Source organism: Lontra canadensis, unplaced genomic scaffold (assembly GCF_010015895.1).
Source record: "Lontra canadensis isolate GAN:19392208 unplaced genomic scaffold, GSC_riverotter_1.0 scaffold3, whole genome shotgun sequence".
Taxonomy (NCBI): domain Eukaryota; kingdom Metazoa; phylum Chordata; class Mammalia; order Carnivora; family Mustelidae; genus Lontra; species Lontra canadensis.
The window spans coordinates 1,744,637-1,770,836 of NW_022630997.1; the positions used below are offsets into that span (position 1 = coordinate 1,744,637).

General features: G+C 44.1%; 1 protein-coding gene across 3 annotated transcripts; it reads right to left on the reverse strand.

The window, feature by feature from the left end:
* Nucleotides 1-1,924: 1,924 nt before the first annotated feature.
* On the reverse strand, nucleotides 1,925-24,748 carry DENND10 (DENN domain containing 10). 3 transcript variants are annotated; one of them, XM_032878716.1, is made up of 9 exons: nucleotides 24,668-24,748; nucleotides 22,211-22,407; nucleotides 19,745-19,824; nucleotides 16,362-16,510; nucleotides 15,202-15,313; nucleotides 11,886-11,986; nucleotides 7,161-7,268; nucleotides 5,657-5,751; nucleotides 1,925-3,019 (listed from the first exon to the last, which is right to left on the reverse strand). In XM_032878716.1, exons 1-9 carry the CDS (start codon nucleotides 24,720-24,722, stop codon nucleotides 2,843-2,845), a joined length of 1,074 nt encoding a protein of 357 aa, XP_032734607.1. In that variant the 5' UTR covers nucleotides 24,723-24,748; the 3' UTR covers nucleotides 1,925-2,842. The 3 variants fall into 3 exon arrangements, with proteins under 3 accessions (XP_032734607.1, XP_032734616.1, XP_032734624.1); XM_032878725.1 differs by having other exon boundaries at nucleotides 22,211-22,427; nucleotides 24,668-24,747; XM_032878733.1 differs by lacking the exon at nucleotides 19,745-19,824 and having other exon boundaries at nucleotides 22,211-22,427; nucleotides 24,668-24,747.
* Nucleotides 24,749-26,200: the final 1,452 nt, after the last annotated feature.

Consider the following 26,200-nt stretch of genomic DNA (forward strand, 5'->3'; position numbering starts at 1 on the left):
CCCAGCTCCACCCCAAGGCCCAAGCGCCACGCTGCTGGGTGCTCAGACCCAGCCCTGGACTTGCTCCTGGAGCCACAGGCCCAGGCCCATCCAGCCGTGCCAAGCGCTCCACCATCCAGATACCCACTTGAGACCATCTTTCCTGCCCAATCTCAGGAAATGGCACAGCCATGTAACACAGTATCGTCACCCTTACTCCTCCCCTCCCCTTCAAGCCCTTTCAGTAGCTGAGCCCAAAGGTGTCAGGTCTCTAAGCCCCATTCCTCTGAGGCCAGTACTACAACCTACCCAGTCCAACAGTGTCCCCTGCTGGTATCACTCTCTTCTCTCCTCTGGCTCCTCCAATCCGGGCCCCAGCCTGCTCTGACAAATACTTGCCTAACAGCCTTAGAGGGCTTCCCAGTGCATCACTTCAAGTCCAGATTCCTTAACAGGCAGGCAAGAGCCTTGACCTTACTCAACTCTTGCCACTCCTTTTCCTCACTCTTGACCAATACCCCGTTCCTCATATGGGCTATGGTCTTTCCTTCCTGGACCTTCGTATCAGCTGTTCCCTGCCAGGCTAACTCTTGCCTATGCATCAAGTCTGACTTGGACATCACTCCTTCCAGGAAGCCTTCCAGGATTCATAGTATGAACTCGTTGCCCCTTCAATGTGCTCCCATAGCACTCATACTGTATCTGGCACTTGCCACACCACGGCAGAACAGCCTGTTTGTTGTCCCTGAGCCCCAGTAAACTGTGTGCCTGGGGCAGGAAGTGTGTCCTGTGCATCAGGGAGGCCTCAGGATACAACACCATGCATGGCAGAGTAGGCACTCAAACGCTGGCATACTGGAAAAATATTTCCAACATACCCTGCCCAGATCATCAAGGACTCTATCTGTGGCTTTCAGGCAGGGTTCCCTAGGCCAGAATGATGGTTGTCTTCAAACTTCGTTAAAAGGGTTTCACAACAGCCTAGAAGAACAAAAAATGTTCTACTGGGCGCCTGGGTGGCTCAGTCAATTAAGCGTCTGACTCTTCATCTCAGCTCAGGTCTTGATCTCAGGGTGGTGAGTTCAAGCCCCGCATTGGGCTCCATGCTGGGCGTGGAGCCTACTTAAAAAAAAAAAAAAGAAAGAAAAGAAAAGAAAAAATTCTACCAGATGGCTCAGTATAGCCCTAGGTGTACACTAAACAAAATTAAAGAACAAAACATACAAAGGCCCCAGGTGGAGGCTTAGCCACTATCAGAGGACAGAGCAGAAATGCAGGGCATCTTTTCAGAAGAGACACTGAAGTGCCAGGCCTAGGGAGTGGGGGAGGGAGAAGGGTGAGGGCAGGGAGGGGGGTGGGGGGGATGATGAGCCGGGGTGGAAGAAGGGAGCCCAAACCCCCTGACTTTCAAACACATCTTGTAAGAACTCCCCAGCACATCTGCGTTGACCGAAGGGTTTTATCTTTCGTTCGAAGTGGGGAGAATTACAGAAAGAGGGCACAATTCTTCAGCTCCCTAAAACTGTGTTACAGAGTATCAAAATATTTCCAATTTATTTCTCCATCATAAATCTGTAATTTTAACAACGTTGATCATTAGCTGATAGAGTAATACAAAAAATGAGGGAGATAAAGATGTTCATATTTGTTTGCATAAAGTGCAGACTTAATTTTCAATTGTTTGCCTTAGAAACATTACCTCATTCCACATCCTCCCCTACCCCCACCCAAGGAGGGAGGGGAAAAGGCTATTTTTTGTATTTTTACTCAAGAAATGTCTAACACAAAGAATAAAAGAAAGATAAAGACGATTTTTTTTTTTTTTTTGCAAACATTTCTCTTGGTAAGATTTCTAAGGACAACAGTAGTGAGTGTAAAATAACCTTTCATAACTAATTTGAATACAGAGAATAAAATAACAAATACAGAACTTAGACCTCCATGCTTATTTTGCAACTTTTAAGTCTCCAATTATGAAAAAGATACATAACCTGAACAAGAACGGTTACCTTCTTATGTGGCCAAATTACTTTTCCTGAAGTCTGAAGACACCCTCTGGTCTTGGCCTTGGCAATTATGGGAAGTTGCTGTTTCATTCATACAGACCTTTACATCCAAAATGGGCTTCTTATTTACTCTACCATATAATCACTGGCATCTTTTTAAAAAAGAACATTGCTAGCAACAGGGTTAATTAAAGAGTACTAGTGGCTTCAGTTTGCCAAATGCTTACCTCTGTGACAGTATAAATATGGATTATTAAAGTTGTCTACTCAAGTATAAAATCTATGCAAAATCCTCATAATATAGGCAAAAATGTTCAAAGGCCAAGACAAAAAAATTCTTTTACAAGAAAGTGCAACTGCAGGATCTTTTCTGAATGATCTTCTAGACTGTTCTGCAGAAAACTTAGTTTGGCTCAGAAAGTAGAGTTCCTCATGAGGAATAAAAGTTCTTCCTAGAAGAATATGAAGCAAAATTTCGGCAGCTTTCTGAAAATAAACTGTTAGTTGGTGGCTACGCAGTGAGACAACTGGAACTTATCATAACGAAGGCTTTTGGGTTTGCTGTGATTTGCACAAGAACTTGGCAGAGCTTTTTCTCTCTTCCTCCAGGATGCCACACCATTGCTAACGTTATACAAAGTAGTTACAGCACTTTGTCCAACACTGAGCCCAGGCAGGAAATCAATCAGAAGAAAATCGGAAGGGTTTTCATACGTGTTTCAGGACTCTTTCAGGTCAAATCGCAATACTTCCAAATAAACCATTAAAAATAGAACATTTTGTTATTTTCAGTATTTTACATAGTTAGTGGATAATCGTGGTGCGAGTGATCATTCTTCCGTGATACGTCGTCACAATCAGATTTTCAGCATCTGCTCCGCTGCTGCGAGATGGTAAAGGAAGTTTTCTGTTGCTGGTGGAAATCGTCTTTGCTTTAGGGCCTCAAAGTTGAGGACTAGCTTTTCTCCATCACCAGAAACTTCTGAAAATGGTTCCAGGTTGGTGAAGATTTCTCTCGTTTTTAGGGAAATATCCTTCAATGGAACAGGCAAATATGAATCATTGTTGCCTTCAAAGAGAATCCTTCCTGATATTTTTAAGTTTATCACACTTATAAGTTAGGAAAAATGAAACAAACTTAGAACAACTTAGGAAAACCAGTGTCCTGTTTTTGCCATTTTAGCCATTTTTAAGTGGATGATTCAGTGCCTTTAAGTACATTCACAGAGTTTTATCACTATTATCCATTTCCAGGACTTTTTCATCCTCCCAAACTGAAATTTTGTACCCATTACACAGTAACTCCCCATCCCATCTCCAACTCCTGGTAACCACCATTCTACTTTTTGCTTCGATGAATTTGCTTACTCTAGGTGCCTCCTGTAAGTGAAATCACACAGTATGTGTCCTTTTGTGTCTGGCTTCTCTCACTGAGCATGTTTTCGAAGTTTGTCCATGTGGTAGCACAGGCTAGAACTTCATGCCTTTTTAAGGCTGAATGGTCTTCCACTCCATGCGTGAGTCTGTTATCCATGCATCCACGGATGGACATTTGGGCTATGTTTTACCTACTGGCTACTGTGAATAGTGCTGCTATGAACCTGGTGTACAAGTACTTATCTGAGTCCGTTTCCGATTCTTTCTCACATAGATCCAACAGAACTGCTGGATCTACGGTAATCCTGTGTTTAACTTTTTGAGGAACCCTGCTCTTGTTTTTAGTACAAACGTCCTCTGGAAGTGCTCTGCTGCCTGGCGTGAGTGACCCAGCACCTGTCACGTGGGCTTTGTTCCTCCTTACTGACTGACAGCGCTTTGTATGGCGGAGGAGTCCCCAGAGCTCACATTAAGTCACGTCTTTTGCTTGGTTTGTTGACATCATTCATTCATTCACATATTTTCAAACCCCTACAATATGCGAGGCACTTTCCTCGTACATTATACCGAGTCACCTGTGTATCACTTTGAGCCCATAAAAAACACACTAATTCAAAACTCATATTTACACAGTTAACCAACACTGTAAAGAGTCAATGTGTTGGGGGCGCCTGGGTGGCTCAGTTGCTTAAGCACCTGACTCTTGGTTCTGACCCAGGTCATGATCTCATAGGTCTTGAGATCGAGCTCCACATCAGGCTCCCCACTAAGCAGGGAGTCTGCCCCTCCCTCCACTCACTCACTCTCTCTCTCTCAAATAAATCTTAAAAAAAAACCAGTTTTTACCCAAATGTTGACAGAGGGATGGATGGGCAACGATGATCCCCATGGAAGGAGAGGAGAGTCTCAGTGTTCAGGTCCTTAGGACAAGACCCGCCCACTCTTCCTGGCCAGAGCAGAATGGGCCACCAGCACGGAACGGAAAGAACAGTACTGCTGCCGGGTTCTTGTCAAAGTGGTGGCTCCTCTCAGCCTTTAACTCACAGGCCGCCTCTTCAGAAAGCTGTGTGACCCCTTCTCTAACACTCTCTACCTTGCCCTCTTGTTCTGTCACGGCATTCATTCATCACGGCTCGCGGTGATCTGGCATTTACAGAATTTTCTATTCATCTACTCCAGTAAATACAGGCCACAAAGGCAGGAGACTCTGCTCCCCGCAGTATCCATCCCCCTTGCCTGATGCCCGACAAAGAGTCAGTGTTCAATACATATCTTCGGGGTAAATGAATGAATAAATGGAGAAAAGAGCCAGGTCCAACCAGGTGCGCGGGGCCTGCTTATCAGAGGAGCCCCCCCGAGGTGGCACAGGTGCAGAGAGTGGGAGACAATCCTTCCAGGCCTCTGGCCCCCACAGGATGACACAAGGGTCCAGATGAGCCAAGATGTGGGAGAGGCCAGGCTGGGAGTATATCCCAGGGGAGGAGCAAGGAGCAGGCTGTGGTGCGGAGGAGGGGCTCCATCACCACATGGAGAGACTTAAAGACACTCTCTGACTATCCCAACCTGGCAAGGGCAGGGGGCGGGTCCACACGAACACCATGGTCAGCTTGACAAGTAGAGCCCGCAGGCAGGTAGCCCCCACCGGCGGCCAGCCCTGCAGGGTGCGATCCCAGAGCCTGCTTGCTTTGGCAGGGATCTGATTATATGCTTTCTGATGTTCTGAACACAATACATCAAAGCTAGATAAAGATGCTCTAAGAAGGGAGTTATGGTCAAGAAAAGCATGGGGCATATGGAAAGAGGTGCAGCTGTGAAGAATCTTAAGGACTATGTTAATAAGGAGTTTGGGCTTTTATTTGGGCTAACAGTAAGCTCATGAAACAGAGGAGCAAAACAAACAAACAAAAGGCTGTCTAGATTCCGCTGCTCAGTTTCTGACCAATTTGCACAGCAACCTTCTCTTTACAACGTGTTCCTCCATGAAAATTCTGCTGGGGGCACGGAATGCACTGGCTGGCCACAGAAGCATTCCAGACCACTGGGGAGTTACACTTCCTACTGGGAATGCTGGCCTTCAGCACTGGTCCCCGGTGTACATCTGTCTCCAGAGCTCGCTAACTCTTCGGCCAATGGCGCCCCTCACCCGCTCATCCTCACCAGGGCCATCCTGCAGACCCTCGTCGGAGCATCTGCCCCCCGGCCGCTCAGAGCCCCGGGCACTCCATGCAGCCCTGCCGCCCCCTGCCCAGCAACACGGCTTTGGGACTTTCAGTGTCGGAGCACTGACGACTTACCTGTATAACTTGGCTGTCTGATTTCTCAGGATCTTCTGCAGACTGAACAATGAGCTGGCCAATGTCTTTGTGCAGTTTGCCCATTGTCATAGCCTCTGGTGAGATCAAGCACATGTGTGACTATTTAGACGTTTACATAATAAAAACCAAGCCGTCCACTTGAAAAGGTCAACAATCACCCAGAGGGAACTTTCAAAACAACCAAATGACAACCTCCCACATTTCCGTCTTATTACTGAGCACAAGTGGGACGCTGTGCGACGAGGTGAGGCATAACCATGACTTATACTTCATGTTCAAAATAAAAACTTCTCTGTTTGTCACTCCAAGGACCAAACCCCATTCATGTAATGCTGGCTGGGATGGGCTCATGTTCTAGAATCGGAGCAGCCACAGGCAGCAGGGAGAGGGCCGCCCCCCGCCCCCCAACCAGGCCCGGTCCTAATGCTTTCCCAGTTTCAGTGGCCCAGGCCACTGCTAGCCCTTGCCCCGGTAGCTTTACAAATGGCTCTTACCTTCATTCCCCTGGGCTTACTGACACACCGTTCAAAAAGATTTTCCACACAGGAGTCACGCTCAACCCTTGTGCGCTGCTACATTTCTATACCTCTTTTGATACTCTGTCCTTCAAGGGGTGGAACCCGGTTCCCCTCTCTTAAGTGTGCATGGGACTTCATGATTTCCTTCTAACCAACAGAATATAGAGGAACTGGCGTATGACTTCTGAGACTGAGTCATAAAAGGCACCGTGGTCTTTCTGTCTCTCAGATCATTCGCTCTTGGGGAAGCCAGCTGTGGTGCCATGAGAACACTCCAGCTGCTCTACAGAGAGGCCCCCGTGGTGAGACCTCCTGCGAAAGCCACACGAGCTCACTTGGCAGTCGAGCCTCGGGAGGACAGCAGCCCTGGCAGTATCTTGACTGAATCCTCAAGACAGACCCTAAGCCAGCACCTCTCAGCTAAGTCGGTCCTCAAAATGAGATAGTAAGTATTTGCTGTTTTAAATCACTAAATTTAGAAGTGATCTGTTATGCAGCAGAGAACTAATACAGCTTGTTTAAACAGAGATGTGGAGGAACAAGATAAGGAGACTATCTTATTAACATGGATTGTATGGCCTAAGCACCCCGAAGGTATCAGTACCACGGCGAGGCCCGTAAGAACAAACGCTGTGTTCTAGACACAGAAAAATCCCTCTAGTTTCAGCACAGCAGGTTACGCAGGCCCTCAAATACCAGTTTTAGAGGATCAGTCTGAAAAAACAGAACTGGTTAAGGCAGGCCGGGGGGAATGGGTGAAACAGGTGAAGGGGTTGAGAGCACAGTCATCCCGACGCGCACTGTAACGTGCGGAACCACCGGATCTCTCCACTGCACACCTGAGACTAACCGGACACGGTGTCAATTACACCGCAATCAAAATGCTTAAAAATGAATTAATTTTAAAGAGTACAAGTGCTTGGCTGACATTTTGTATCAACAACAGAGCAGGAGAGAGAACTGACCTTTCGCGAGCGGAGCGATGGTGATCTCGCTATCCGCCAGGTTCACGAACACGTCATAGAGGTCTGATCTACTGCTCACCTCCAAGTCCACAAACCCGGCGATGTAACCTGCATTGTGAAGAGGACTGACATTACCAGAGTAGGAGCAAGTCCTGCTGTGAATGTATGAGAATCGAGTCTAAAAGCTCAGGAGGGGGGCGGCTGGGTGGCTCAGTGGGTTAAAACCTCTGCCTTCGGCTCAGGTCATGATCCCAGGGTCCTGGGATTGAACCCCACATCAGGCTCTCTGCTCAGCGGGGAGCCTACTTCCACCTCTCTCTCTGCCTGCTTCTCTGCCTACTTGTGATCTATGTCTGTCAAATAAATAAATAAAATATTTTAATAAATAAATAAATAAATAAATAAAAATAAAAGCTCAGGAGATGCTTTTCTTCACGGCTTTATTCAGGGTTTGTCAACAGCAGCCTGTGGCATTTTCTTAAGACTTCACTATTGTGGGGCACCTGGGTGGCTCAGTGGGTTAAGCCTCTGCCTTCAGCTCAGGTTGTGATCTCAGGGTCCTGGGATGGAGCCCCGCATTGGGCTCTCTGCACAGCAGGGAGCCTGCTTCCTCCTTCTCTCTCTGCCTGCCTCTCTGCCTACTTGTGATCTCTCTCTCTCTCTCTGTTAAATAAAATCTTAAAAAAAAGGAAAAAAAAAGACTTCACTATTGTCAGCTGCCTGAAGAAGCTCATTCAACTCCAGATGACCCAAAACTAGATTTCAGTGTCAAGGAAGAAGGCATTTACTTTTCAGACATTGCTATTCAGGTCAAGAATGATGCTGAGGCAGAGGGAGCAAGGGTTCTCTGGGCCAGTTCCCCCGTTAGGTCTTTGTCGCTAAGAAACCACAGCCAAACACCTGCTTTATCAGGGACGGCATCATCTGTCACCGGTTTCAGATCGGATCCGACAAACACTCAAGGAATCGGGGCAACTCAAGAATCAGCAGACCTGGGGCGCCTGGGTGGCTCAGTGGGTTAAGCCTCTGCCTTCCACCCAGGTCATGATCTCAGGTCCTGGGATCAAGCCCTGTGTCAGGCTCTTTGCTCAGTGGGGAGCTGCTTCCCCTCTCTCTCTGCCTGCCTCTCTGCCTACTTGTGCTCTCTCTCTCTCAATAAATAAATACATAAAATCTTAAAAAAAAAAAAATGAGCAGACCTGTGGAACTGAGGCTAAAACAAGAGCTACCAGACTTTTCAGATTTCACATAGCAGAGCAATTAAAAACAAAAAAAATTTTTTTGAGGACCAATTTATCAATGCTAAGGTTTTGCTTTACCAAGAGAAAACATTAAAAAAAAAAAAAAAAAAACAGTGACAAAAACAAAAATTTAACTGCAGGCCAGGCAAACACAGACTCATTCACATGAGAAACTGTGACATATGACAGAAATGACACTGATTACTGGAGAAAAGAGAACCCTATTCACTAAGTAATCCTGAGCCAAGTGGCTTTCCACCTGGGAAAAAAAATTCCAAACTCACTATTAAAAAAAAGTAGTTCTAGGGATGCCTGGGTGGCTCAGTGGGTTAAGGCTCTGCCTTTGGCTCAGGTCATGATCTCAGAGTCCTGGGATCGAGCCCCGCATCGGGCTCTCTGCTCAGCAGGGAGCCTACTTCCCCTTCTCTCTCTGCCCACCTCTCTGCCTACTTGTGATTTCTCTCTCTGTCAAATAAATAAATAAAATCTTTAAAAAAAAAAAGTAGTTCTAGGTAGTATATTAAAGACTTAAATTGAGAAGAAAAACACTCCTTAAATTTTTACAAAATTTGCTTCTACCCTTGGTATAAAGATTTTCTTAAACAAAATATCAAAACTGAAATCATAAAAGAAAAGTTTAATAAATTCCAACACATTAAAGTTAGGATTTCCAAAGTAAGGGGATGGGCAAAATGGGTGAAGGAGATGAAGACGGATAAATTTCCAGTTACAAAATAAGTAAGTCACAGGGATGAAAAGTACAGCATAGGGAAAACAGTCAATAATACTGTAATACCTTAATGGGGTGAAAGATGGTGAGTAATTTATTATGGTGAATGTTTCATAATGGATGTAACTGTCAAATCACAACTTTGTATACCTGAAACTAATAGCGTATGTCAACTATACATCAATTAACAACAAAAACCAGGGGGAGGGGCGCCTGGGTGGCTCAGTGGGTTAAGGCCTCTGCCTTCGGCTCGGGTCATGGTCCCAGGGTCCTGGGATCCAGCCCAGAGTCAGTTTCTCTGCTCAGCAGGAAGCCTGCTTCCCACCCCCACCATCTGCCTCTCTGCCTACTTGTGAGCTCTGTCTGTCAAATAAATAAATAAAATCTTTAAAAAAAAAAAAAAGAAAGAAAGAAAGAAAAAAAACCAGGGGAAAAAAAACATGAGGGATACAAGGTAAAACAAGATTGTAAAATGTTCACAAATGTTAAAGTTGGGTGACAAGTACATGAAGCATATTACACTTAATAAAAAGTCTAAAAAAAAATTTCTATTCATTATAAGATATGAGAATAAACAAAAAACCCGCAAACTCGGAGATTTTTTTGAAGCATATATAACCAACAATGGGTTCATATCCTGAATATATAAAGAATTTCTATGAATCCATCAAAAAAACAACCCAGTGGAAAAATATGTAAAAGACAGTTACTCTGCAGAAGAGGAAACACAAACGGCAAAAACAGAAATACGTTAAACCTCATTAGGAATCAAGAGAATATAAATTAAAAGCACATGAAATAACATTGTACAGCCACCAAGTTGGCAAACATTTTAAAGTTTGACAGTAACCAAGAGTTGTTGAGGACATGAAACAACGGGACCTCTCCTCCCCTGTAGAGGGTAAACTGGTACAGTTTCTGAGGAAAACATTTGGCATCGCCCTGCAGCTTGAGGATCTGCATGCCTTATAACCCAGAAATTTTACTTCTTGCCATATAACCTAGAGAAAGTCTTACATATGCGCACCAAGAGACCCATAATAAAAATGGCTATAGTAGCACTGTTTTATTTGTTTGTTTGCTTTTTAAAAGATTTTATTTATTTATTTGACAGAGATCACAAGTAGGCAGAGAGGCAGACAGAGAGAGGAGGAAGCAGGCTCCCTTGCTGAGCAGAGAGCCCAATGTTGGGCTTGATTCCAGGACCCTGAGATCATGACCTGAGCTGAAGGCAGATGCTTAACCCACTGAGCCACCCAGGCACCCCAGCAGCACTGTTCAAAAGTGAATAATGAGAGGGGTGCCTGGGTGGCTCAGTCGGTTGAGCGACTGACTCTTGATTTCAGCTCAGGTCATTGCCTCAGGGTCCTGGGACTGAGCCTGCAGTGGGCTCCGCACTCAGTGGGGAGTCTGCTTGAGATTCTCTCCCTCTGCCCCTCTCCACCCTCCCACTTGCATGCTCTCTCTCTCTCTCTGAAATAGAGAAATAAATCTTATAAATAAATAAATAAGAATAAGGAGAAAAGTCTGAGTGAATAAACTTTGGCATATCACTTAATGGGATTCTAGACAGCAGTGAAAATGAGTGAAACTACAAATATTCACATGAAAATACATAAATCCTGGGGCACCTGGGTGGCTCAGCAGTTAAGCATCTGCCTTTGGCTCAGGTCATGATTCCAGGGTCCTGGGATCAAGCCCCACATCAGGTTCCCTGCTCTGCGGGAAGCCTGCTTCTCCTTTGCCCACTCCCCATGCTTGTGTTCCCTCTCTAACTCTCTGTCAAATAAATAAATAAAATCTCCAAAAAAAGAAAAAAAAACATAAATCCTACAGAAATATTGTTAAGCAAAAATAAAACAAAAACCACAGAAGAATTCATTCATCATGAATCCACATATATAAAGTTAGTTTAGTAAAACTAAACAATGTATTATTTAGAGCTCTGTGTTTCCGTGTATGCGGCTAGAGAAAGGGAGTGAGGAATGAGATGGGAAGGCACATGAGATGCTTCAAAGTACTAATAGTATTCTACTTTTTCATCTCTGGTGAGGCTGTGAGTATTCTATTTTTTTATAACTTGAATAAATATTGCACATTAGTTTATATGTGAGAAATTTTTCATAATTGAAAAAGCAAAGACAAAAGCCCCTACTATCTATCATCATCATTATCACTTCATGAAAGGATCTCTTAAGGCCATAAAAGTATACAGGGCATGATATCCTTAAATTTAAAGAAACAAAAACAAAAGACTACGTCACCACAACGTTAGAATTCCTACAGATATAAATAATACTGTGTTATTAAATTGTTCTCAGAATCTTACCATTGAAAATTTTTATACAAGAGTAACTACATCACTTAAAAATAATTTTATTTTTCCTTTGAGAAAAAAATATGGAAAGGCGCAAAATAAAGTCTAAATCAAATAAATCACTGATAGGGAACTTTTAAAATGAGAATTGCACAAATTAAAAGTAAATCGTATTTGGTGATGGTTGTGCAAAGTGAATGTACTTAGTGACTCTGAATTACATCCTTAAAGATGACTATGATGGTAAATTTTATGTGTATTTTACTGCAGTATTTTAAAAACTTACAAATAAATTTTTTAAGGTTAAAGGCTTGGTTGCATTTACCAAAGAAATAATAAATCATCGTTATTCCCTTTAGGAATGCAAAAATACTCCCTCAAACCAACAACAGCCCTGGCTATTGTCAGGTTGAATTTCACTGAAATGCTGTGTCTACCTGGGCACATCTGCAGGGCCTCCAGCTCCTCCGCCTGCAGGTGCACATAGGAATGAAGTATGGTCCAGTCCTGTCGATGCCACACCAGGGCAGGCAGAGTCCTGGGGAATAAGGCAAGAGCTCACATGGTTGCCTGCACACGCATGACGCAGGGCACCCTCCCCCCTCCCTCCCCAGAAGGAAACTGGCTACCAGAGGCAGAGGGGAGAAGGAATGCTAAACGTGCCTCCAGGCTTCAGTTAAAGTCATGCAATATTTTAAACTCTGCCTTTTTGGAGTCAGATGAGCTGCAGAAAGCTCAAGGTGAAGTTTCAAAGGATCTCCGTGGGGGGCACGGAGCAGCGCTTCTAGAAGCTTTCCTCCCAACACCTACTCTGCAAACCGCCACGGACGGGAGTCTGAAGGTAGGATCCAAAGCAGGGCCCCACAAGCAACAAGAATTTTTGAAGTTCTCACTTCACATTTAAAATTCTGAAGTGGGGGGGGGGCGCCTGGGTGGCTCAGTGGGTTAAAGCCTCTGCCTTCAGCTCAGGTCATGATCTCAGGGTCCTGGGATCAAGCCCCGCATCGGGCTCTCTGCTCAGCAAAGCCTGCTTCCTCCTCTCTCTCTGCCTGCCTCTCTGCCTACTTGTGATCTCTCTGTCAAATAAATAAAATCTTTAAAAATAAAATAAAATTCCGATGGGGGGAGGGGGTTGGGTGGCTCAGTCGTTTAGCATCTGCCTTCAGCTCAGGTCTTGATCTGAGGATCCTGGGATTGAGCCCCGCATCAGGCTCACTACTTGGCAGGAAGCCTACTTCTCCCTCTCCCACTCCCCCTGCTTGAGTTCCCTCTCTCGCTGTCTCTTTCTCTGTCAAATAAATAAATTAAAAAGTAATAAAATAAAATATAAATAAATAAATAAATAAATAAATAAAATTCCGATCAGGATGCCTGGGTGGCTCAGATGGGTTAAGTGTCTGCCTTGGGTTCAGGTCATGATCTCCTGGTCCTGGGATGGAGCTCCACAGGGAGTCCGCTTCTCCCTGCTCAGCAAGGAGTCCGCTTCTCACTCCCCCATGCTTCTCCCCCTGCCTGTGCTTTCTCAAATGAATAAATCAATCTTTAAAAAAAAAAAAAAGGGCGCCTGGGTGTCTCAGTGGGTTAAAGCCTCTGCCTTCGGCTCAGGTCATGGTCCCAGGGTCCTGGGATCGAGGCCCGCATCAGGCTCTCTGCTTGGCAGGGAGCCTGCTTCCTCCTCTCTCTCTCTGACTGCCTCTCTGCCTACTTGTGATCTCTGTCTGTCAAATAAATAAATAAAATCTTTAAAAAAAAAAATCCCGACCAAACTTAAAAACTATTTTGTGTTTGTTTTTATACAAGACAAATTTCTTAAAAAACTTCCAATAATACAGCTCCTGCAGGAAGAGATGCTGAACTTAACAGTGATTTGGTGAATCCTCTGGTGCCCAGCTATGTATTTCAGATGCTGTGGATGTCCCAGTTTCAGAGCATAAATGTAGAGGAAAAGGGTAATTGGGTGACAAAACAGAGGCTTTGGGGATCAGAGCAGAGTGAAAGTTCCGGCCCTCTCACGTAAGATCTGAGCCAGTTGCAGTCCAAGCAATCATTTCTAACGTGCACACAACGGGCAAGGTACACGCCAAGTACTTTACAGAGTGTCTCCAATCCTGACAACAAGCTGACCAAGTGGGCACTGTTATCTTCATTTTTCAGATAAAGAAACAGAGGCTTAGGGGCGCCTCGGTGGCTCAGTAGGTTAAAGCCTCTGCCTTTGGCTCAGGTCATGGTCCCAGGGTCCTGGGATCGAGCCCCGCATCGGGCTCTCTGCTCAGCAGAGAGCCTGCTTCTCCCTCTCTCTCTCTGCCTGCCTCTCTGCCTACTTGTGATCTGTCTGTCAAATAAATAAATAAAATCTTTAAAAAAAAAAAAAAAAAAAAGAAGAAACAGAGGCTTAGAAAGCTTAAGTATCCTGTACCTGGTCACAGAGCTAGGAGGGTGCCCTCCCAGGACTTTAACACAGGTCCTTCTGACTACTAAGCCTTCTTTTTCCCATTTTCTAACTGGTAGCATTTTGGAGCCTCAATTTTCTCATCCGTAAGAGAGGGCACTAATACTTCCTTGCAGACTTGTGTCGTAAGTAAATTTAATAATTTAAGGTGACTTACACGATACCTGGCCTATAGTAAGAACAAAAGCTAGGGGGGGCGCCTGGGTGGCTCAGTGGGTTAAAGCCTCTGCCTTCGGCTTAGGTCATGATCTCAGGGTCCTGGGATCGAGCCCCCCATTGGGCTCTCTGTTCAGCCAAGAGCCTGCTTCCTCCTCTCTCTGCCTGCCTCTCTGCCTACTTGTGATCTCTCTCTCTCTCTGTGTCAAATAAATAAATAAAATCTTAAAAAAAAAAAGAAAACAGTACTGTTTAAAAAAAAAAAAATCTTTGTTATAAAAATAAGAGAGGGGCTCCCAGGTGGCTCAGTCAGTAAGTATCGAACTCTTGATTTGGCTCGGGTCATGATCTCAGGGTCTTGAGATGGAGCTGCACGTCAGGCTCTCTGCTCAGTGTGGAGTCTGCTTATTTCTCTTCTTCCCCTTCTCCCCCATGTGTGCGCTCTCTAATAAATAAATAAAATCTCAAAAAGAAAAAAAAATGAAGAAGAGTCTGTGATAAAAGTGAAAAAATGGATTATTTAAAAGAGTGGTCAGGGGCGCGTGGGTGGCTCAGTCATTAAGTGTCTGCCTTTGGCTCAGGTCATGATCCCAGGGTCCTGGGATGGAGCCCTGTATCGGGCTCCCTGCACAGCAGGATGCTTGATTCTCCCTCTTCCACTCCCCCTGCTTGTGTTCCCTCTCTCGCTATGTCTATATCAAACAAATAAATAAAATCTAAAAAAAAAAAAAAAAAACCAGGGGTCAGGAACCTGTGCCCATGGATCGGCTGCCTGTGTTTACACATAAAGTGTAAGCAGAACACAGGTGCACTCATTCACGCACGTACGCACTGGCTCTGGCATTTTGGGTGGTTGGGACAGACACCCTATGGCCCACAAGCCTAAAATATTTACTGTCTGGCAAGGAAAAGTTCAAACTCCCTGTTCTAAAGTATTCATGTTTCTAAATATAAGGAAGAATCTGCCTAAATTCGTGACCTTCAACAACTAAATCTCACCTGAAACATTAGACCAAAATGGCATTTCACTCACAGCCTAACGCGTTCTATTTACTCCAAATGTGCCACGGAACAGAGCACACGGAATGCAGACTGCCCCAAATTGGCTGCCAACAAAGCCTCCGCTTCTCAATGACCAGAGACGATACCTGGTGAACTCCTGGACAGCTTCTATTTTGGGGTGATAGACGACAATTCTTTTCTTTAGCATCAGCGCTGTATGTAAGATAACAGTTTCCATTCCAAACTGAGATACAATGTCTTAAAAGACAAGAAATTAAAATGTTAGTGTGTTAAACTAATAGGTAAGGAAATAAAACTGGAAAGGATTCTTTCCAATAAACACTGAGATTCTTCTCTATATACAGAATACAAAAATATTCTCAATACAGAGAACAAAGAAGCACCTTATACCCTTGATGGGCACAGAAATCCCTACCCACTCCCTAGGACGGACGCTATAGTAGCCTAAACCTGCCCCCAAGAGATTCTGGGCTGGCTGCACAGGAGAAGCCAGAGTCACAAGAAAGCAGAGTAAATGATATTAAAGGAACCAGCAGCTTTCCATCATGAAAAATCCTTAAGTTTAAAAATTAAAAGTGCACCAACACCCTCTGCCTTCTGCCCTCGACACATACACATGTCATGACTTAGGTCCTCTTGAGAGAGCTGACAAACCTAAGACTCCCAACGGCACGGCTTTGAAAAGGTCTAGAACAGGAGTGCTGTCCCACAGACAGTGCTGTGGGAGGGAAAGAATGAGAGCTAGTGGGACCCTCAGAGCTCCCCTCTCCTTTAAGGAGCTTGAAGTCTGTGCTCGGCCCTGTACTGTCATTTTGGATGCTCAGTAGGAGAGAAAGGCCGGAAGTTCGAAGAGGAACTCTGGGCCAGGGGCTGGAGCTCTCCACATGGAAGTAGTAACTGCTAAAATGTAAGGACAGGAACACTATGGAAGTCAGTGGAGACTTGAGCTGTGAGACGAAGCTTTCCCGTAAAAGAACATTTCTGTACTGTCAGAATCCTATGGAAAGGACCGCCACAAAAATCTGCTTTCCTACGACAGCATTCTAATCAAATAAGGCAATGTAGAAGTTGAACTACCTGCCTATTTAGCAAATAAAAATCACACAGATGAAAGCATACAGGAAAATGGATTCTCAGAGCCTAACGGGGACTGCCCTGGGCTTGGGGACATTATTGTTGTTGGGATGGAACCATCTGGGATGGGTTTTTGTTCTGTGCTTTTGTTTTTTGGGTTTTGGGTTTGTTTGTTTTTTTTTTTGGTTTGTTTGTTGGTTTGGTTTTTTACCTTTGATGGAGCCTGCAAGATAAGCCTTTCGGGCATCAAAATCCTTGCTAAGGAAAGAGCCATTTTCTTCACTCTGGCATATCCCCTTTGTGAGAACTGCAATGTAACTCTCCATCATTTTAACTGGGCTCCCGTGTTTCAGGTACATTCTGTAAGAAAAGACAAAAAGCAACCATGCTCTTCTTCAGCATGAACGACATAGAGCAACGCAACCCCAGGCTATGTGCGGGTCCTTGCTACAATATCTGAGTCAGCTTGCTAATATACTTCTGAATGCCTGAATCTGCATGCCTAGACTACTTCTAAAATTTAATTTGAAAATTTATCCAAAAAATAACCACTCAAGACCTTCAACAATTCCTGGAAGGTGGCTTTCTCTTTATATCTGGGGAAGCCTGTTATCGTTCACTCAGGCAGGAGAATGACCTATGGACTTGTTGAGGCCCCATTATTCTTAAAAATATGGTATACTTATCTCTCTGTATGTCTTACATTCACAAGTGGTGTTTCTAGTCAGAACAACTCTATCTTATTGCTGGGACTTCCTTTGACAAGGAAGGAGTTTTGCGTTGTTCACAGAGAAAGCACTAATTATAGAACCTATATTTATTATCAGAGTTCCCAGAGGTAGCTATATTTAGATAATTAAGAAACCAAACTCCTGTAAGTTTCTGGTGATAAATGCACTCTAGATCTATTCATCATCAAGTTCCAGAAAGTGCTGACAGGAAACTGGCTACAATTATAGCTCATTTGTGAAATCAGTCCCTTCCCCTAAAATCTCTCCCAGTGAATAACTAAAATCTAAACTGTGCTTGAGAAGCAGCCTCAGCCTACCTGGGTCTTTTAGTAGCTAAAGGGATAGAAAACTGGAAAGAAAATAAAATCATGGTTTAAAATACATCCAATTGAAAGTGATATTTATTGTACATTAAGTGAAGAAAAGCAAGTGTTTTAACTACTAACCAAATTTTGTCAATCATCATTTTTTTTATTTTTAATGCACAAATTGAGAAAGAAAAAGGTAGAGAACAATGACTGTGGTAAGCTATCATATATATAAAATAACTGAACCCATGAACTCACACACGCATTTCTATATGGAGAAAATGTCTCTGTTTGGATGTTGGGGATAGGGGAAAGAAGGGACTTATTGTATACCTTTCTGTATTGCTTGTATTTTTTTACTATGTGCCTACATTACCACCACCAAACAACACACCATTAAAACTGTAAGACAGAGGGGCGCCTGGGTGGCTCAGTCGGTTAAGCCTCTGCCTTCAGCTCAGGTCATGATCTCAGGGTCCTGGGATCAAGCCCCACATTGGGCTCTCTGCTCAGCAGGGAGCCTGCTTCCCTCTCTCTCTCTGCCTGCCTCTCTGACTACTTGTGATCTCTCTGTCAAATAAATAAATAAAATCTTAAAAAAAAAAAAAAAAAGAAACTGTAAGATAGAAATGATATACGGTAATGAAGAAGGGAAACATAGGAAGGGTAGTACGGTAAAACTACTTTTTCCATGACAACCCTGGGCCATGAAATACTGAACGGAGGGAGCAATTCCCCCAAGTCATTCCGTAGGAAAAACACAAAGTCCAGCTTAGGGGAACTTATACAGATGGGACGGCCATAGCCGCAGGCTGTCGCATGCATGGACAACTGACTCTACGTGTGTAGGCAACCCAGGTTCTCTGCCCTGGCCACTAGCTGGAGGCACAAGAAGATGAAGGCGGTCATGGCAAATGACCCGGACCCCACACAGGGAAGGAACCCCTTCCCATGGCAACCATGAGCAGCACGCAGAAGGCACACCTGCCTGTTCCTCTCCCCCGAGATGGAAGGGAGCCCCTCCATGGTAACCTCAGCATCACTAAAAAGTGCTGTGTGCCTGTGCACACAGACATAGCAGTGAGGAGAGTGAGTGTGTATGCATGTATGCGTGTGTGTGTGTGAGCACGTGTGCGTGCAGGAGTGTGTGGGTATATACACAGGTGAGAGCAAGTGCAGTAAGGGGTAGGGGCAGAGGAGATGGCTGCAATAGCTTTGAGTCCTCATTTCTCCTAAACCGTGACAGGAGAAGAGTCCAGAATGCAACAATGCCATGGCACTAGAGAAGCCGAAGAACCCTTTGGGCTTCCTCTCGGGCAGGAAGTGGGCTCTAAAGCAACCTTACACTCTGGGCCCCAGAATATTTCCCATTGAATTCAATGGGTAACCTAACCTGGACCCAATCCAATGAAATGAGAGTCCAGTATTTGTTCAAAAACGACTTTGCAGAGTTTTTAGCTCATGGCTTCTAGATGGTGTCTAGGAGATAACAATCTCCTTTGGTGTCAGTACCATAGTAGCAGACAACTGTTTACACCCCACAGTGAACTATTTACCTGCAACTTATCTTCGGCGAGCAAGAAGCCTCTCTTATCATAGCTGGCTGCAAAACCAGTAAAACTTCATTTTGTCAAAATATAACCAACCTGAAACCCTTAAGTAATGAGAAAGTGGACTTCTGCTACAGATAGATATATATACGAATGCGCATACACAAAAATGGCAAAAAAAAAAAAAGTACATTTATCAAGCTCATAGTGAGAAAAACAAAAACAACTCCCTTTGTCCCCCACCCCAAAACTAGTTATTGGGCATAAGCCTGAGGGGTGAGGTTGTTACACATAACATTAGAATTACGAAGTCTATCTCGCGACAATAATATTAAAAAACAAACAAACAAAACATGTCAAAGCCCTAGTTTGGGAAAAACCAATGTCCCTAACAAATAAGAAAGATTTCATTAACTCCACTGCATATACTTACCAAGGCAAGAAAGCAGATTGGTATATCTTACGTAATTTTTTTCAGCATCCGGGATGAAACTAAAGTTTACCCGAATCACAATTAACCAATTCATTACAGTCTCAGCTTCTCAGCATTCCAGCTGAGAAATACTTTCCAGGGCTTTAGCATAATTCAAAATGCCCATTAATTTTCTCCAAAATGACTCCCACACACAGACTTTGACATTTATGAACCAGCTTATCGCTTCACCAGCATTTAACTTATCCATCCTGCTAAGGAAAGTTCTAAACTGGAAGTGAGTAGTAGCAGCAGAACAAAAGCAGCAAGTGACTCAAAATCCCCAGGAACTGCGATAGTTCATAAATTGCTTTTTCTCCTCCCTTCTATGTTTTCCCAAATAAGAGGAGCAGCGTCATAAAAGCAGAAGAGAAAGTTCCTCTTTACAAAACAGTTTCTGGAGGGCAAGTAAAGATTAAGTTGGGGAGGCAGAGGGCTGAAATTTGCTTCCTTGGTGTAGAAATCTGCTATGTAACTATTGAGTAAAATCTTCATTTTTGTGTGATAGCATTTAATACAGTTTTCATACAGACCTACACAATATCCTAGTGAAGGCGGCATATTTCTCTGGGTTAAAATCTTTGGCGGTCAGAACAATAGAAAAATGAGTCACCTGTCCAAAAGAAACAAAAAAGTATACTTTTTAAAGACACTTTCACAGATTTAATTTTTATTACCATATTCTAGCAAACCTCTGTACAAGACAGACTGGCATTAAAAGGAAAAGCTCAAAATGTAACCAAGTTTTCACTTGCTTCTTTATACTTTTATGCTCATATACACATGCATATAAAGGACATACACTTATATATACATAAATAATTAATTTCCTAGATAAGAATGTAAATTTCCCTAACCTAGATAAGAAATTAAATTTCCCTAACCTCATCAAAGCAGAATTAGAAATGCCATTAGACCTACCAATTTATCAACTATTAATTAATGAAATAGGAGGATAGAAAACAAAAATACATACAGTAAAAATTACACAGTTCCTTGGGGCACGTTGGTGGCTTAGTTGATTAAGCATCTGCCTTTGGCTCAGGTCATACCCCAGGGTCCTGGGATGGAGCCCCACATCAGGCTTTTGCTCAGCGGGAGCCTGTTTTTCTTTCTCCTTCTGCCCCTCCCCCTTCTCATGATCTTTCTCTCTCTCTCAAATAAAATCTTTAAAAAACAAAAAACAAAAAACACAGGGGCACCTCGGTGGCTCAGTACATTAAGGCTCTGCCTTCGGCTTGGGTCATGATCTTGGGGTCCTGGGATTAAGCCCCGCATCAGGATCTCTGCTCAGCAGGGAGCCTGCTTTCCCCCTCTCTCTGCCTGCCTCTCTGCCTACTTGTGATCTGTCAAATAAATAAATAAAATCTTTAAAAAAAACAACAAAAAACAATCACACAGTTCCTAAAATAGTCAGTTCTCTGTAGAACGCCATATAGTCTAAAGCACTGTTAAAAGAAACTTCACTTATCTATATAAATTTCTGGTAATCGTATACCTATTATTTCTACTAATGAGAAAAAAATAAGAACATTATAAAAAGTAAAGCATTTAAGGGGCACCTGGGTGGCTGAGTCAGTTAAGTGGCTGCTTTCGTCTCAGGTCATGATCCCAGGGTCCTGGGATCGAGCCCCACATTGGGCTCCCTACTCAGTAGAGAGCCTGCTTTTCCCTCTCATCTGCCTACCACTCTGCCTACTTGTTACTTGCACTCTCTCTCTCTCTGACAAATAAATAAAATCTTTATTAAAAAAAAAAAGTAAAACATTTAAAGAAATTTATGAATTTAAGTAAATTATTATGAATAACATAATTTTTAGAAATCATATTTTAAAGTGTAAGAACTATCTCTAAATCTTGCTGTTCTTCAAACTGAAAAACAGATTTGAGATCAATGTTGCTATTGTTTGGCAGACTACAGGCAAAACACAGATAAATCTACTTGCGGATACATTAAGACCTCTTAGCAAGAACTTAATGAACATAAACCAAAGCTTCTGTAACACACTGAAAATTATCTTTTTGCAAATTTACATTTTCTAATTATGAATCTGTTTTGGCTTAAACCTCTAGCAGTTTTATTTTTTTAAGATGAGATTTATTTTGAGAGAGAGAGTGCACATGTTGGGGGGGGGGCAGCAGCAGAGGGAGAGGGAGAGAAGCAGCCCTGGGGTTTGATCTCAGGACCCTGAGATCTTGACCTGAGCCAAAATCAAGAGTCAAATACTTAACCGACTGAGCCACTCAGGGGCCCCAAACCTTTAGCATTTTTAAATAGTTGCCTTCCTGTTATTTTAAATGTAATTCCTTAAATTTAAATGGATATTTTGAACATGCCTTTTATAGTCTGGTTATTTACTATAAAAGCCCTAGAAGGTAAAAGAAGTCCCTACCCAGGAACATGCAAGGAGCTTAGCCACTTTCTAATATTTCTTTTCTTTGAAAAAAACATGCTGGTTGCTTGGGATTAGGATCGTCGTGGCCCACAATGACCACATGCTGGTTTTCAACATGTCACATTGATACTGTTCATATCAAATGACATACACCAAAAGCCTACTGAATACATGAGTTTCCTTACCTCTCCTTTCTATTCTTAATAATATCCTTACCATCCGCAAACAAATGAGAAAAGTTTTCTTAATTATGCCAAGGATTTTACCCTTTAAAAGTTTTTAATTATAGAAAAATGTTTCTTTCCACTTTTATTAATCACAGTCATGACTTTGAAAGTACTTCTACATTTCTAACTCCAACAGAGTATAACCTGGAAAAGGCTTCACTATACCAACCACAGGGTCAGTCATATAATATACACCAGCAAATGTTTATAGAATAAATGAGAGTGAAACCTGAAACGGAACATTCCCAGTGAAAATCGTATTTAGTATTTTTTTCAAAAGTGTATTGTGAACAATAATGTCTAAAGCTAAGAGTTACTGGAATAATGTGACATCGCTTTAAATATTTTTGGTCATTTGACCTTTATGCAGTCATACCTTTATCAAAACTGAAGAATCTGGAACTTCGACTGTTGTGATATAAAACCATGTTCTTCTGTACTGGCCAAAGACAAAGGGATGGAGAAGTTTGCTTTCATCTGTAAGGCAGCATTTTCTCAGCAGTAAATTCCTTAAAGTTGCTGTCGTGGAAGGGTAACACCACACCCACAGAACTTCTCCATTTGTGTCCTTTTCTACGGTGGAAAGATGGTCACTGTGAGAATGTCAAACAGCAGCAAGGAAGTGAATTGATTGGTTACTCAGAAGCACTTAGTGGAATTAGTTTTAACATTCCATTTCATAAAGCATCCTGGAGCACTTGTGACCCCAAATTCCCACCTACCTCTACTGGTCAAATTATCTAGCTCTCCTGATCTTGAGTTTTAGGCCACCTGAGTAAAAAGCTTTTATAATAAATCATGAATGAGTATTTAGCCTTACAGCTTTGGTAGAGGTCTTCCCCTTTACCCTTCCCCTCCCACACAAATTCTCATAAACTCATCATTACATTTTTTTTTTAAGATTTTATTTATTTCTTTGACAGAGAGCAACACAGTGAGAGAGGGAACACAAGCAGGGAGAGTGGGAGAGGGAGAAGCAGGCCTGCCGCTGAGGAAGGAGCCCGACTCGGGGCTGGATCCCAGGACCCTGCAATCATGACTCAAGCAGAAGGCAGATGCTTAACAGCTAAGCCACCCAGGCGCCCTCATCATTACATTTTTATCTAGTGAGAAGGATTTTTAATAAATACATAGGAAGGGTTTATTAAGAACAAAACTAGGGATGAAGAAAATGGCAAAATCTCTCTTAAATCATAATACTGCTTGTGCAAATTCTGTATTTAAAATAGTAATAATAATGGTTATGCCATCATGTATACAGTTTCATCATCAAAGTGAACACTTTAATAACGCAGCCAGACTTTAGAAAACCAGTTACTGCACATATAGCAGTAAGGATGGATTTTTATCTATTCTATAGATTTAAAAAAAACACTTTTATTATGAAATATATCAAGCATATAGGGAAAAGAATTTTAAAAAATGAATTCCCCCATCTCCATCATTGGGCTCCAGCAACCAAACACACCTGGCTCCTCCTCCTCTCATAAGGGGGAGAGAGAGTTCTCCCCCCCATTATTTTGAAGCAAATTCCTTTTAAATCCGTGTCCATATGAAAAATACAAAACCTGCTGTATTGAAAATGATTATAAGTCATCTTCGTCTTTGCTGTTACCAGATAAATTCTGTTATCAGAATTTATTTAACCCAACCTCATTCAGAAATACCTTCAAGCAGGACTAAGATGCCTGAAATAATTAGGTTTTGTTTTCAAGCAGTTTGAAAATCACATCAGAAATAAATACAGGAAGCCATTCCCAGATAAATGCACTCCTCTGAGACACTGAAAAGACAGTTTTGCTAAACGCAAGCAATGTTCTTCTACACTAGAGGAACAGAATGTTTAGGGGTTTGTAAAAATCTCAATAGAATATTATTTCAAAGGACAATGGCACTCAAGGAACCGAGTCATTCAAGCAACCCGGTGCTCGCTGCCGCCTCTGGGATGAATGGTTCCCTAAACACCCAACCCTGAAACACTGCACACGGCTCAGGCACACCCAATGATGCCAACGTACTTCCTCAACCACTGTTTCCTCAAAACTGACCGGAATCCCACCATGTGGGATTTTGTGGACACTCCGGCTACATGCATGAGCTTTATCTCGTGATGCAGGATTCCCCCACTAGCACGAGTTGGGGCTCCGCGTCTAATCTGCAAGGTTCCCAAACCCGGCTCCACCACTTCCTAGCGTGCGTCCGGCACAAATGACACCCTGGGCCTCCATCTGCTTCTCCAAAATGTGGCCGTCAAACATTACCTACACACCCCCGGGGCTGTGGTAGAAGTTTAACGGGAAGTAATTCGTGCCTATGTTCAGCACTCGGGCCGTCACAGTTAGCCACCGAGACTCGAACCGCTCAAGCATACAATCGGGGTCAGCCGGGTGCAGGGCAGACAGTCACGCGTGGCTCCCCCACCCTCAGAGGTCAGCCCGGCCGCCTCCCAGCGGCGCCGCCCTCCACCGACTTTCCGCCCAGCCCCCGCCCCGGCTGTGCAGCCGCCCCCTGGCAGCCTCCGGAGCTCTGTCACCCTCGATGTCCGGCCTCGTTTGCAGCACCAGGCGTCCGGGAGGAAGCCCGGGGTCCCTCCACCCCACTGCCCGGCCAGAGCGGGTCCCACGCGAGACTGGCCCAGAGCCACTGGCCGAGTCCCCGCGCCGAGGAAGCCGGGCCCTGCAGCCCCCGGCCCAGGCCCAACAGAGAGGGGGGCCGCGACCTCCTCACCGCAGGTGGCGCCGGAGGCCGCGGGAGCAGAGACAGCCCGGGCCCAGGCGGAGGCGGAGGCAGAACTGGGGCGCGGGCCTTCGGGGCAGGGCGCCTTCGTCCTCACCGATCAGCCCAACTCCGAGCATCAGCTGAGTGTCCGCGGGCTCAGCCGCAGCCATTTTCCGCCGCCACCGCCGCTGCAGCAGCGTACTGCTCCCAGCAACCCGCTCGCAGGCCCGCCCCTGCTCCGGGGCAACGCCCACCCTCCGGCCCGCCCTCCCCAAGACCCCGCCTCCAGAGCCCCGCCTCCTCCCTGGAGGCCCCGCCCTTGACTCGCCTCGACTTCCTGTTCCCCACTCACCTTTAGCCCTTTGTCTCCGAAAAGAACCTCGCTTCCGCAGCTTCCCTCGCTTCCTCTAATCCAGATCTTCTTCTTCTTCTTCTTCTTTTTTTTTTTTAAGATTTTATTTATTTATTTGACAGAGATCACAAATAGGCAGAGAGAGGGAGAAGCAGGCGCCCTGCTGATGTGGGGCTCCGATCCCAGGACGCTGAGATCATGACGCAGGCCGAAGGCAGAGGCTTAACCCTCTGAGCCACCCAGGCGCCCCTAATCTAGATCTTCCTAAACCCTCTCCTCAAACTATTCCAATCTTCCCTCCCCTTCTCAGGCTTTTCTCATTCTACCTCTGCCCACCTGGTGGGCTAAAAAGAGGCATCCTGAGTTTGGAGGGTCTTCATCTATCCATGCATCCAGTCAGTCAGTCATCCATCCCAAAACAAAACAAAACACCTGAGGATTTGAAAAGACTTTGGGAATACAGTGTTGGGCAAGACAGAACATTCAGACAATTGCTGAGTAAAACAATCCTAAAACACCTTAGAGTGATAAGCCCATTGCAATAAAACAGTGCAGTGTGTTGCGGGGGGGGGGGGGGGGGGGCAGTGTGCTGCTTTAAAATAGCTTTGGACGAAGGTTTCTCTGAGGAAGGGGTATTTAAACCCAGATCTGAATGAGGAAGAGGAGCCAGGCAGTTTGGGTGGCTCCAGGATCCCTCCTTGGGGAGCCTCTGTGCCTCTTACCCAAATCTCACAAAACTAGTTAATAAAGGAGGGTCTTTGGTGTCTATAGGAATGCAAGCCCACCCCCATTTAATTTGCTATATGTTTTAAGGTATTTAATATGAAATATTTCATAAATATTTACCGATTGAAGAAAAACATGTGGTTATACCCCGTTTAACAAAGTATTACCAATGTAGTTGGGGCGCCTCGGTGGCTCAGTGGGTTAAAGCCTCTGCCTTTGGCTCTGGTCATGATCCCGGGGTCCTGGGATTGAGCCCTGCATCCGGCTCTCTGCTCAGCGGGAAGCCTGCTTCTCTTCCTCTCTCTCTCTGCCTGCTTCTCTGCCTACCTGTGATAACTGCCTGTTAAATAAATAAATAAACAAAAATCTTAAAAAAACAAACAAACATGTAGTTGAAGCCTTTCCATTCTCTTCTCTAATCTCCTTCCCCTCCCTGTCCCACAAAGGTAACCACTGTTCTAAATGTAATCATCGTCATTTTCCTATACGTTTTTAAGTTTCTGTTTATTTGTATGTTTTACTCAGGAAAATATTGTACTCATTCTTTTAAAACTTTATACCAGTGCAGTA